Here is a 13,873-nt window from a genome sequence, read left to right as displayed (position 1 = left end):
CATCTGTTAGGCACTGAGCACCCACCCCTTCCCTTGTAAACCTGACCCCAGCGACACCAATCTCTCTGCAACATTTGAGTCCTGATGGCCTTGCTCTGCAAATGACTTGCTGGGGCTCCACTAATCAGGATCTGGTCCCTAAAGAAATGTATTCAAGCAGTGGTGATGGGAAACATCTCTGCCTCCACGCCCTTCACTTGCAGAAATCCCCCAAGCCTCATTCTTCTCCTCCGTGCATCAACTACATGTTGTAGTCAGGCGAGCCAAATACCAACAGCATGTGAGAAACCAACACCTGGCTATCAGGCACCTCCTATAAGCACCACAAACAAAATATGCCACCACATGGGCAAGGTTAGATTTCAACCAAAAAAATACGTGGCTGATGCTACACAAACTTGAGTCAACGGCTGAAGCAGTGGGAAGGTATCTAGAAGCTCCTACTGTGCTGCTCTCTCCTTTTCTAAAGGTCACTTGCCTCATTCACACCATAAAAGTGATCCTATACTTGATGCTGAACTTTGCCTGTAACAAGGACTTTGAAATTCCCGGAACAGAAGATCTGAATCTTAATTTTAAAAACATCTGCGCCTGCAGCGCTTCTCACCTAAGAGTAACTTGCACCTTCTTGCTAGCTTCCTATTGCACCTTAAATACTAAGGCACTCAATGGCATGAGCCCAGATAATCTAAAAATAAATCCTGCAGCTGAGATGAAGACAATTTCTGGCAATTCAGCTGTAGAGACACAACAAGAGCTTCCATGTTAAACACATCTGTGCAGAAGTGAACTGAGAAGGTTACAGGCCGTAACAAACTTCACCTTCTTCCCCCTTCTGCAACGCATTTTCCTTGGACTCAGGTATTTCACATACTCAAAGCAGCACGGACAATTTTAAAGCAAACATCCTAACAAATATCTCCCACAGTGGCCTCCTGAGGAGCCAGGAGGGCATAGGCAGAGGAAATCAAGCACTTAAGAAGAAAATCTTCGTACTGCTTAAATCTCCTGGAGCAGGATGTAGGAGTTTAGCTGCAGGTACTGAGTACTTCAAGAACCCAGGCCCCAGAACTCTCCCAGTGTCTCCAACAGGAGCCCTGAATCCAGGTTAGGCAGTGAATCACAAGTCCACAGGCCTTTGAAGTAAATCCTTTTCTTTCCCATCCGAAACACGAGGAGCATTACTCCCGTGTTCAGTTTTTTTTTTTCTTGCCACCCAGTGTTTTGTTGCACTACTGGATGTGAAAACACAAGCCGAGATGCTCTAAAAACCAGATTACAGAACAACGTGAACAGAAAAAATATAAGTAAATCCCCACCAATCTACTTCTCATCAATGAAGCATCACGGGGAAGACTAAACTCCCACCCTCTCCATCTCAGACATAAAATTACAAGCTAAAACATCTGGCTTACATTTTTCTCCCACAATGAGCATCTCACTAGCCTATGGCAACCAAAGAGCCTGTGTCATGACTGATTTCTTTCAACAAATCACATTTCCCAACCACACGAGCTTTGTTGAGCTTCTGTTTAACAGTGATAAAGGGCTCCGAGGACTTAGCATCACACAGTGGACATGCTAAAAGCCATGTTATGACAAACATTTAATGGTGATGATAATGGGACCTCTTGAAAAGAAGGAAGAATAACAAGAAGCTCAGCATCTAAGTCCTGCTATAAAGGAATTGAATACAACAGGCAGTTGCTTCAATGCAACTATTGTCTTCGGCACTAATGAGTAAAATGCCTCCTTGGAGCTGGCTGACTTGCAGGAACAAAGTTAACAAAGGCTCACAGGACATATTTGCTCTAAATCTCCATCTTTTCAATAGATCAGCTGGACTGCAAAAAGAAAATCAGCCAGCAAAAGGAAGCAGGCTTATATCACACAGTCAATGCCAATGCTATGCATTTTTGCCCATCTTAGGTTCCTAAAGAAGTATGGATTTTGCCTTCTTACCCTTAAAATCCATCTTAAAATTTTAACTTGCACAGACTGCAACACAGAATAATCACCACACGTGCCCTCTACTGGTCATCTCCGTAATGCTAAACTCACAGTACCTCTGCCCACGTGAACCTCACAGAAGAAGGAGTCACCACCAGCAAGGGCCATTCCTTTCGGTAATAGGCAGCGACGCAGATCGCCTGGATGGTCTTGCCCAAGCCCATGTCGTCCGCAAGAAGTAAACGGCCATTTCTGAAAATTGCAAAACTGGGGGAAATAAGAGGCAAGGAATGGGTTACCGTCTCTCCTGGCATCCAAGGTGAGCACAACTCAACAACTGTCTGAATCAGAGGAGAAGCACTTTCTAGAAAAATTGAGGAAAAGAGAAAATCCTTCTGCAGATTGTGGATGACACCACAGCGAGCATCAACTGCAGTAAATATGCAGAAAATACCCAATAAACTGGGGATGTTTTGCAGGTTAAGCCTACAATGTGAATTGCCTGGAAGTAATCTGGGTTCTTCAGTAAACCTGGAAACTTCTCCATTAGTTTTAACATAAATAAGCAGCTCATAAAATTCTTCTCCCAAAGCTTGGACGGTGCAGCCTGGACCTTAGAGACACTGATTTCATGCAAGAAGTAGATGCAAGACCTCACAATTATTTAAAGCACGTTTCCCGTGCTATTATTCATGCTCTGTCTGGGCTAAGAAAACATTCACAACAATGCCATTTAAATAGCAGTAAATACAGACCTTCCTGGGTTGCATCTTGAATTCAGCAGCTAATAGCTGTATATGGCACAGACAGGCACATTTAAAAGGTTCTCTCTACATACAGTTAGCCATTCCAAGCCTTTCATGACCAGAGTCCCATTTCCTGGCACTCTCCATGTACATTAGTATTTGGAGGGGAAAAAAAAAGTTACTTGGGTAAAAAAAATGACCTTACAAAAAAATCATATGACAATTAGGCACATATTGAATCGTGGGAGAGAGATCAGAGATGTACCATTTGAACAGTTCTGTAAGACTAGCAGAATGATATTTTTGTCCTGACTCATGATGAAAAATTCTAGCTAGAAACGAATAGATGTGTCATTCAATCAAACAAACAAAAAAAAATCAAAGAAAACAAACCACACCAAACAACCAAGAGCCCAGACTGGCAGAGTGTGACAACTCAAGACTCCAGAGAAATGTAGAGCCCTCTGTGGAAGAGAATGTGGCCTGAGCACTGATATAAAGCACACAATTCCAGGCAAAGACCAGCTCTAACAGCATGCAAAAAGGACCTACTTCACACCTTCCCGCTGAAAGGGCATGAGGCTCGTCACAATTTTAGAGTCCACTACTGAAAGGTCAGCCTCGGGAACGTCTGTCGTCTGTGACGTGGAGCTCTGAATTTGAGCAGCGAAGGTCTGCACTACTGCCTCAGGAAGTGGCTCCACTTGTACAGACGCGAGGCTCTGGAACATTTTCACTGCAAAGAACAGAGCAGTTTTTTATCAGCCGAGGTGCCATGCACATGACTTACATTACTGACACGAGAGCACATCCCTTGACCTCATCTACAACATTATTTCCTACCCTGAAACAGCTGAAGAAACCACTGCATCATGCACAGGTGTTGGCCTGGCCTCTTCCCTGAAGTCTATTTCAGCACCACATGATGAATCACATCCCCTCCCCTTGTATTTAGGCTTTATTATAAAAAACTGAAAGTCTGATGCCATCACTCAGAGATGATTGCTACTAATACAGCTGGAGCTGGATTATTCACATTGAGGGCAGTTTAGGGCACATTTTACTCAGGAATAAAAGTACGGATTGGAACAAAAGAGCTCTTGAAGCCTAGAAAGTAAGAGCACCTTGATCCTGACTTTGGGATTCTGCACTACATTTCTCTGAGGTCAGTACACGATCAGGAGTGACCTGTGAGACAGTTAAAGAAGGTCGTATGAATCCTCAGCTTTGAAAACTCTTCTTCTCCTCTTACCCAAATTCACACAGGTTCAGCTCTGACTAAAATGCACATCACCCCACTTACATCATATTTGGATAAGAAAACGGGCAGTGCCTCAAGAGAGGCACATTGTCAGTGGCACTCGGCCAGCCATCCTTGCCTCCCCGTCTCATCCCAAAAGGGCATAAGTATGTATTTTTAATCCAGCTGTGAGTTTCTATGAAAATAAATACCATTTTCAAACATGCAGTGAGTGGGGACCAGGAAATCAGGCTCAGTAATCAATCTGTGGCCACTGACCGAGGAACAAAAGACACCTCTACACTAGGAACACAAATGCATGTGCACGGATCCTTTCCTGTGAGCAGACACTTTTACTTAGTGGCTTGTATAGGAAGTCAGGAAGACATAAAAACAACCCTGTTTGCAAAAATGACCAGTGCTACGCTCCCTGAAATAAGAACTCACTCCACCAGCAGTAAACGCACCTCCAGAACCCAGCCAGGTATTCTCATTTCAGTTAGCTCCAGGAGGAAAGCAGCGTTATGGACCCCTGCCACATGAAGGGGGAAAGCAATTCAAAGGAATATACATATGAAAAGATTTCCATTTGCGGTTGGGCAATGGCCAAACTTTCTAAACTCTCCAGCTTAATTTATACTTCTTCAATAGCAGGAACTCTCTCCGCCCGAAGTAGAGCACAAGCTTGTTATTACACTCACAGACTGAGCTATGTGTTAGCATAATTGCTACAATTTGCTCACTGATAATTCTGTTGCTATTGTTCTGTACATGAGCTGGGAGAGTGATTAAGATATATCTGCCACCAGCGTGATTCATCCAACAGACACTTTTTACTGAAGTGACCTTTATATAAAGATGACTGAGCAACTAGGCAAAGAGACATTAACCTCTACAAACAGTTCCAAACTAACAGATATCACTGCTGGAAATGGCAACCAGCCTTTTAAAAACATTGTTTTTTTTTCCTGACGTAGGTAAATGAACAGGCACAAAGCAAATGCTGTTCCTCAGAAAGGCACATGCCACAGGAAGCCTCAAATGCCCTCGCAAACTGAACATCTCTGGAGGTTTTTGGTTCAGGATTTGGTGGCGGTGGTTTGGTTTGATTTTTCTTTAAATCTGTGGTATTCTGGATCCTTCATGCAACGTGTAAAACTGCCAGCACAGCAAAGAGAGTGACAGACTGGGAGATGATGCATTTGTTCTCACTACCTAGCTCTAGCTACAAGATCAGGCCCTTTGCACATACAAAAGATCCAGGTCTGTCAACAGACTGTCCCAGTCCTGGAGCTTCACAGCCTCCAACAAGGCACACACAATTGTTTTCATGATTTGCCATTCCTACAAGGCCTCACCACGTAGCTCTCAGCCCTACGACCATTATTAACATTCCTGAGGCACACACCATAGCCACAGAGAGATAGTCAAGAAGCATGCTCCAGTATCCCATGGAAGCATGAGCCTGCACTGAAAGAAAAACTACTCAGAGCATTCCAGCTCTGAAATGCTCAGTCCTACACAACATGCTTTCTAAGGATGAGTGCAGAGCACCTTGCTTATTATCTTTCTGAAGCTTACCCCAATCACACTCCACAGCCACACACCCTCCCGTAAGTACCAAGGCAAACACAGCAGGCCAACTGGAATGATAAATAATAATTATAATACTTAGGACTTGCATAGCGCTATTCATCTCAAAGCACTCTATAAACTTCACTAAACATAAAAAAAACAACTAAGAAGCAGATGTGCTAGGAACATGCTGCTTAGAGGGAATTGTTCTGCAAAGTGGCATCCATTAAAAAACAGCAACAAAACCCAAAACAAGAGTTCTGCGTTTCAGTTCAGCCAGTCACAGTTCCACCAGCACAGCATGGATGCACTAAGGCAGGAGTCTAGCGGTCAACTTCTGCCAAGAAATGAACGGTGTAGCAACACCTTGTTCTTTGATTCCACTTGAGAGAAAAATAAATGACGTTCTCGAAAAGATTTTTTTGGGGTAAGCTTTCTTTTAAGCATCTATCAACTAACGCTGAAGCATTCTAGTGGGATATGAAATTCTGCATCAAGACGACTACTTCGAGCAGATCTGCACACTCATGCAAGAGAAGCAAGCAGAGAAACAAGCAGCTCTTCTTGTTTGGCCAACAGTAAATACAGCTACGGGAGAAAGCTGAATTCTAACCTGCCTCGTACATCAGCTGGAAGCCTAACATTGTGTGACATCCACAAATACATTATTATTAACAGTCAAATGTATGCTGAACAAAACCAGCTGGAGTCAACACCCTAACTGTGCCCACACATGAACTGTTGTTACAGAAACCATCGGCTGATTTGAAAACCTCGTGCTCTGACCTGAAAGACAGAATTTGCTAAGTGTGAAACAAAATAGCATGACACTCTGCACTCTACTGGAATATTGTAGCTAACTAAGAGGAAGAACTGGAAGTGAAACAGCCTGGTAAGCTTTGCTCTGTGCTCTTTTCTGAGCAAGGGGTGGCTGTGCCAGTTTACAAATTGATATGTGAACAAGAGGGAGCAAAACATTATGGGCAGGCTGGCACTGAGGATTAGAGGAGCACACCTAAAAAGAGTCTGTAAGACAGAATTTCTGTGAGGACAAGAAAGCCTAGTTGTCACCATGCCTACCTGTTCAAATATGGCAGGAGAAGAGAGGAATCTGTTCTCCTGCAGCTCCTTAGAGTTCAAGTAGAGTTGCTGTACGTAGTAAGCAGGAAGATTTTTGTGATAGCAAATACTGAGACATCCTCTAAGAAGCTGTACAGAAATTCAGCACAGAATCTTATAGAACAGGGCCACTCACCCAGTGGAATGACATGAGTAATATACATATGTAAAGTTTTGAGTCTGGGGAAAAAAAAAGGAAGTCTGACAAAAGGGGAAGGTAGCCATTTCATAGTCCGTTAGCCTCTCATCTCCCCAGAGTGGAAAGGCTTAGTCCACAAAATGAAGTTACAATTCATTCACCACTCCCAAAAATAGCCCTAGCCAGAGGAAAAAAAAAAGAAAAAAAAAGCTGCAACTCACCCAGTTTGGGATAGTCCTCCAGCAAGAAATTCCACTTTCTGGTCTTTGCATCTGCAATAGTTACAACAAACACTGTCACAACTCTTAAATAGATTGACTTATCTGTCCATAAGAACATGGCTATCCATCCATGCCTCTTCATTTCAGAGCTGAATTCACAGCACTCCAAAAGCGGCCCAAACAACAGCAAAATAATAACAGACTCACCGTAATTTCTAGAATTCATCTGTTTGAACACTCCAATAACTTCTGCAGAATATCCAATATCAACCTCAAAGCGGAAGCGAGAGATCAGCACACACTTCCCTTTGACGAGGGCTGAGGGTTTCTTCCAGTTCTTGCACATCTTCAAGAGGGACACCACATCAACCCCACTGTCACTGAAACGAGAGCCTGATGCCAAGCCAACCATATTTTCTCCTCCTTCCAGTGGTTCCAGAATCACTGAAGAAAGTCGATTCGCCGCTTCCACTAGGAAGAAAAACCATGAGATAGCATGGAAAGAACAAAGGACACAGATAAACGAGATGTAGAGGATGCTTTGGAAAAGGATGACATGTGGCTGACAAGCAAGCCAGACACCTTCACATTGAAAGGGAATAATGATTCCTTGCTTTAACTTGCAGGGACAAAGAATAGGGAGAGTGGTGGCTCAAAGAGTGCAGCAGGGGCAGGAGGAACATGTGAGAATAGGGGAACTGAGGCCTGGTATTGTCATTGTGTGAGGCTTCTGCTATCAGCAGTCCCAAAATGTGGCTTACTAGGCCAGCACAGGCAACCTGCAGAACCACACTGAGCAGTAAATTGCACGGTCACAACACGGTATTTTCACTTAAGAAGCTGAAGGGACAGGGGTATGGTGATTGATAGTATGCGCCTGGGAAGGCTGGAAGGTGCTTCTGCAAAGAGCAAAGGAGAAAGATCTGAACACATCTGCCTCGTGTTTCACGTGGACCTCTGATACGCAGTCTCACCCAGTAGGAATGCCCTATACTCATAATACTCTAGGAAGGAATCTAGGCCAAAACCTCAAATCTCCTCTGTTACAATTGAAGTCCATCACCCTTTATTCTAACACACCTTGCAGCTAGGCTTGTACTTCCCCCAGCCATCCGGGCTCCTATCTTACCGATTACTAGCAACCACAGCTGTCACAATGCCAGGGCATGGGGAGAGAAGGGACAGATCATTTTGCAGCTGTTAGTCAAAGACCACGGCTAACAACACTAACTAATGGCACATTTTTCCTTCTGTCTCTCTGCCAATCTATACCCATATGTTGTCTTTATTATTATAGCTGAACTGCAATGGTTTAAGGGGAAAAAAAAAGCCCGACATGACATGATTTCAAAAAACAAAACAAAACAAAAAAAAACAACAAAACATTCTCTTCATTTGCAAGCTCCTTGGTGCAGAGACTCTGCTCTCATCTGTACTTGACAAACTTCAAGTAAACCAGCAGCACTTAAATAATGAATGTGCGGCAACCCACATGGGAAGCTAAAATACCAGCACTCATCTGTGGGTTTTTCAAAGTGCTCAACACAGGCCCAGTTCTGTTCCCACTGAAATCAATAGTGATTTATCACTGGCTTCAATACAATGTGCTTTTGAAAAGCTTACCTGAACTGTTTGCCTCTGTCATCTCTCAATCTTTCCAGAACAAAATGACAGTAGACAAAAAAGATAAAACCATCCTTGCTATGTCAAAAAAGGCAACTTCATTTTCAGCCGTGCTCAGAGCTTTAAAGAACTGTATTTTTTCCTTTTCTGGCACCCCAAAATTAACAGGAAAAAAAAAGTAAAAAAGATCTGTTTAAAAAGAAAATGCTTGAACAGACCTAGAAATTAATCATTAGCCAGAGGAAAACGCTCAGGTCTCCGTACAGACTCATATAAAGTATCCACACAGCAGATATTTTCCCTATGATATGGTTTGTTGACTCCTAAGCAATTCAGCAAGTGCAGGATTAAGTCTACACTTGGCATTTGTATTACCTCAAAAATCAAGTTATTTCTAATATACTACACCATGTCAGAAGAATGTTATGAGCTAGAAGTCAAAAAGACAGGCATTATGTTTGAGTACCACTGTTTCTTTTATTACTCCGGACAATAACAAAGCTAAATAACAATTATGGAAAGGTTGCAGGGGGGAATGTTAAGACTTAAATCTCTTTTTATCATTCAACAGTCCATTTACTTACTGAAACTGATGTAATCTTCCAGGCTGAAATTCCATTTTTTCATAGTAGGATCTAAAATAGGGCAGAATATGAGTCATTTAGGGTAGAATAAAGAAGTGCTATAAAACGATCATGCCAGGCAAGATTGAATTCATTCTACTCATGCAAAGTTCTTGATACACATCTGAAAAACAGTATGCACAGGCTTACAGCTACCTGACACCAAAAAAAAGCCACAGGGCACATCAATACTAAAGCAAGAAGAATGCATCAATCATTCACAGGCAGCAGCAACACAGGTGGGGAAACACAAGTAGAATGTAACAAATAAAGGCAGGGAGAAAAGATCAGAAGCAAGTTGAAAAGGTGGAAACTCCACTACTCTCAATAACCCAGTTAACAGAGCTAGCCCATCAACTCTGAACTACAGCTGAAGCGACCCATTTTCCCATACTAATTCACGGATAACTTCTCTTCCTTCATTCCCCAAAGGCTCTGACCAGCAGCCAACACTAAACTTATTACAGCACTGTTCATAAAGCAAAAATTCTGGTTTCCTGGCTAAATCCAAGCTCAGGATATTTACACCCAGAAATTCTTCCCAATTTCAGCTGCCTTCACTTGTGCAATCCCCCATTAATACCACATATGCCATCCCAACAGCAGCTGCACTAAGAGCTACTCCAATTCCAGCAGATGCTGAAACTTCGATCCAACGTAAGACAGAGATAAAAGCAAACAATCAATTCTTACCATAGCTTTTGCTTGGTATTTTCTTAAACACAGCAATGAGTTCAGCGTTATACCCTATTTCAACCAGGAAACGGCCTTCTCCGTATTTCACACATTTTCCTTTTGTAACATTATTCACTTTCTTGTGAGAGGCAGCTTCAAAAGTAGAGCCTGCACCAGCAGAGCTGGGCAGCTTCTGCACCTTAGCACTGGCCTGAAAGGCACCACCTCCCCCCTGGCTTTCTGTTGGTCTGCTTCTGTTTATCAGTGTTTCTGAATCACTCGGGGTGGCGCTGCTCGGCGCTGAAACATATTTTATGGCAGATTTGCTCCAACTTTGTAAATCTTTAATACCATCAGGGTGCCCGTTATCAATTAATTTAGGATGAGATGGTTCTGCAGGGTTTTTGGAAGCTGGGTAGCATGTGGGCTGCTGGAATGTACCAAGATTAATTAAAGCTTGTTGTCTGTGTTTCTGACCATCGGCATCTGAGTTTTGTTGATGGGAATAACTCAGAGAATTTGGGATCGTGGTAGGGAACTGCTTAATGCCACTTGCTTGCTTAGCGTCCTCTGAACAATTCTTTTGTTGCTCTCCATGTGAACCAGCCATCTGTTGGTTTGCAGAGTAATGATTATAATATTTCTGAAGATAGCTCTTCTGCTCTGCAGGACTGTGTGGATTCCGTTGGTCTTGGCTAATGAACCTGACATGATTGTTTTCTTGCTTCGAGCTTTCCCAATTGCCTGGACTCTGTCCTTTTACTTGAGGTCCTGCAATCCCCACCTGTCCGTCTCTCTGTGCTGCTAGCCTCTCTGCTCTCCTAGCCAAGGCCTTCTGGCGGTTCTCTTCGATTCTCTTCTTTTGCTCTTCTGTAAGGCCTGATGACATCTTCAACAATTCAAACAAAGCCGAATCAAAACCGCGTCAGTATTTAATCATAGAGGCAGCTGCTTCTTTACAGGAGTGGAGGCCAGCCTACGTAAGAAAACAGCACAGAGAAACAGAAAGTTTCAACTCCGTCCCCAACAAAGTTCTTATTGCAGTGACAGCTCAGTATTATTTGTGGTTAGATGTTACGCTAACTGCTCCTACACAAAAAATCTAGCTGTCAGACCAATGCTGAACCACTATCAGTGAGCCAACGCTGATCACCACCACTAGGGCTTTCCATGCTAGTCCCACATTGACAAAAAGTATGGGGTAAAAAAAAGGAAAAACCTCCATTTCCTAACAGCTTTGAGGACCCTCCTTGGCAAGTCCTAGCAGTCACCAGCCCTGATAAAACCACCCAGCATGGGGATAGCCTGTGAAGGCAAATGCGGGCAAAGCAGTAAGCCTCTGTGAGGTCTTATGCAGGAAGCATTTTATATATTTGGTTCCTAATAACAGGACTGCACAATTACAAGGAGGCAGCTCCAGCCCAATGCTTCCTTTTGGCTGCACCGGGCTCCCCCCACACGTCCCCTCACGCCCTGAGGCGTCGCCCACCTCCTGCAGCGCCTGGCCACGGCCGTTCTCCACCCCCTGCACAAAACCAGGCTCCCCCCTTGCCTCCCCTGCAAGCTGGGGGATGCCCCGACCCCCTGGAGGCCCCGCTGCCGCCCCACAAGGAGCCCCCCCCCCCGGCCCCCCTCCATCCCGCTGCCCCCACACCCACCGGCGGGCAGAGGCCGGCCACGGCGCCAAAGGGCGCGCGGCCATGCAGGGACTACAACTCCCAGCAGCCCCCGCGCTCGCCGCCCAGCGGCATCGGAAAGCCGAGGGCGGGCGGCACGCCGGGAACTGAAATAAGGCGCGGGCCGCTGGGCACGCTGGGAAATGGAGTCTTTCCAGCCCGGCGCCATTTTAGGGGCGCTGAGGGGCTCGCTGGTGAATTAGGGGGCTGGAGGCAGCGCTAATTGTGTTGTTTGCCCCTGTCCTCTGCACACATGCGGGGTGTGGGGTCCCTGCTGCCAGCCATGGGCTGGGGCTTTGCCCCCTAGTAGCACCCAGAGCTTTCTTACCAGCTGCCTCTTGGGCCTGGGTGCACTGAGGCACCTCTCTGTTAAGCGGGTGCAGAATTAAAAGTAGGAGTAATGCACGGGAAACAGCGATGCTACCTTCATAATAATGCAATTAGTCATATTTGCATTACATTTCTGAATAAAAGTGTTTCCCTGGGTTTTTATTATACGCGGGGTGTAATCATGCACACAAAGCCATCCCTCCTGGACAGCTGTAATCCTTTCATGTGTGGCCAGAGTGGCTTTGGGGAAAAAAGGCAAGGAAACAGTCCCATGAAGTGCTGTGACCCCCTTCCATCTCACACTGTCACTGCCCTTCCCAGCAGCAGGTCTGGAGCTGCCATCCCTGTCCCCAAATGCCATTTTCTCTCACCCAACAGATCCCTCGGTTGGGGACGCAGAAGCCAGCTGGCTGTTTCACAGTTTATTTATTCATTCTTCTCTCTGCTAGTTAATTAAAAAAGGTTATCCTTAAATTGCTTCCTGATTAAGCAGCAGTGACTGTCATTAGTCAGGAGCTCGTCAGCTTGAGAAAAACAAGGCAGGCGGTGAGAGCGAGGTGCGACCTGACATACAGCACAGCCCTGGGAGTGCTGTTACTCACCACGTGTACACACAGACCCTTGAAAACACACAACTTTTTTTTTTTTTTTTTTCTTGATTAAAAATAAAGAACTGAGGAGATTCAGGTCCAGGATTTTGTCTCAGCTTCTCTTAGAAAGCAGGAAAATCTGCTTTCATAAAAGTTGAATGTTCCTCCAGACTGCAGCACTGTATAGCATGGAGTGCAAGAAAAGGGTGCTCAGCCCCATCGTCTCCTCTCAAATCCTTTCTGTTTGCTCCTTTCCCCCCTGCAAGCCGGCAGATTCCTGCTGGCTGTGTTGCAGGGAGAGAACAGAATGGATGAGAGACCTTTTTGTTCCTTCTTGTTACACTTTTAACTGCCCAAAGCTAAACCAAATCCCAGTGCCATGTATTGGCACGAGTGAGGACACACACAGAGCATAAGCCTGCAAGTATTTCCAGCCACCTTCTCCCTTCCAGTAGCTATACAATTCCAGGTCTCACGTGATGGCTCCTTATACTGTAGGAGATGAGGGGGGAAAAAAACCAACGCTTGGGAAAAGTGGAGAAAAGCTGTTATTGGGGTCTGTCCACAGCTCACGAGAACAATAAGAGCAGAGAATTGTTTGCAGAAAGAAGAGCTCTTGGGTTGCACGGTCAGGCAGACACACAGACAGACGTTAAAGCATTTGCTCCATATGGCACAACTTCAGCAAGGCACGAGGAACAGCTCAACCATGCAGAAAACAGGCCTACAAAATGAGAGGCTGTTTGCGAGCAGTTTGCTGGTAGCACTCCAGGTGTCCTTTTGGTCAGAACATGCTTCCAGCAGTGGCTTGGACTCACCCTCCATACACTGGGGCAGGGAGCAGGGATGCAGTAAGAAAATCCTGGGAGGACTGGTGGGTTAGCACACCCCAGCTCTGCTGGGGAAGAAATGGTTTGCTCGCTTCTGAAGATGCTCTCCCATCAGGAAAATATAAGGGACCCAAGCCCCCAGAGCTGTTCTGAAATCTTACAGATCATCCTCTGAGTGTTTTTGAGCTGTTTATGGAGATCCTACCACTGAATGTCCTGCTGAGCATGTCCACTCTGCTCCACTTCCATTCCAACACACCTTCGTGGTTCTCCACATGGGCAGAGCCGTCCAACTTCTTCCTGCAGTCTCTTCTGAGGCTGAAACACACAGAGAGCCAACGTGTGCAAGATAATCCAGGAGGTGACTGGGAAAGTTCAGCCCACATGGATGGCCCTTGGATGCCCCAACTTCTCAGAGGTGTTTGGAAGCCCACACGCAAGCTCAGAAACACCATGTCCAAACATGCTAGTCTTCAAACAGCTGGGAAGAGCTTGTTGTTGCTTCTTTTCAAAGAAATTAATTCCATGTCCATGAA

General features: G+C 45.0%; 1 protein-coding gene across 1 annotated transcript in view; it reads right to left on the bottom strand.

Moving 5' to 3' along the window:
- The window catches only part of SMARCAL1 (SNF2 related chromatin remodeling annealing helicase 1), a 33,042-nt gene extending 21,342 nt beyond the window's left edge, over positions 1-11,700 (bottom strand). The window contains exons 1-7 of the mRNA XM_027461406.3: positions 11,570-11,700; positions 9,930-10,887; positions 9,198-9,248; positions 7,198-7,461; positions 6,991-7,041; positions 3,249-3,432; positions 2,067-2,217 (exon numbers count right to left, since the gene is read on the bottom strand). Coding sequence (XP_027317207.3) covers positions 2,067-2,217; positions 3,249-3,432; positions 6,991-7,041; positions 7,198-7,461; positions 9,198-9,248; positions 9,930-10,800 — 1,572 coding nt within the window. The 5' untranslated portion in view covers positions 10,801-10,887; positions 11,570-11,700. The remainder of the gene's footprint in view (positions 1-2,066; positions 2,218-3,248; positions 3,433-6,990; positions 7,042-7,197; positions 7,462-9,197; positions 9,249-9,929; positions 10,888-11,569) is intronic.
- Between the last annotated feature and the right edge of the window lie 2,173 nt (positions 11,701-13,873).

This window comes from Anas platyrhynchos, chromosome 7 (genome assembly GCF_047663525.1).
Source record: "Anas platyrhynchos isolate ZD024472 breed Pekin duck chromosome 7, IASCAAS_PekinDuck_T2T, whole genome shotgun sequence".
Taxonomy (NCBI): Eukaryota; Metazoa; Chordata; class Aves; order Anseriformes; family Anatidae; genus Anas; species Anas platyrhynchos.
The sequence above is the reverse complement of the archived record's forward strand: the minus strand, read 5'-3'. Positions and strand labels throughout refer to the sequence as shown.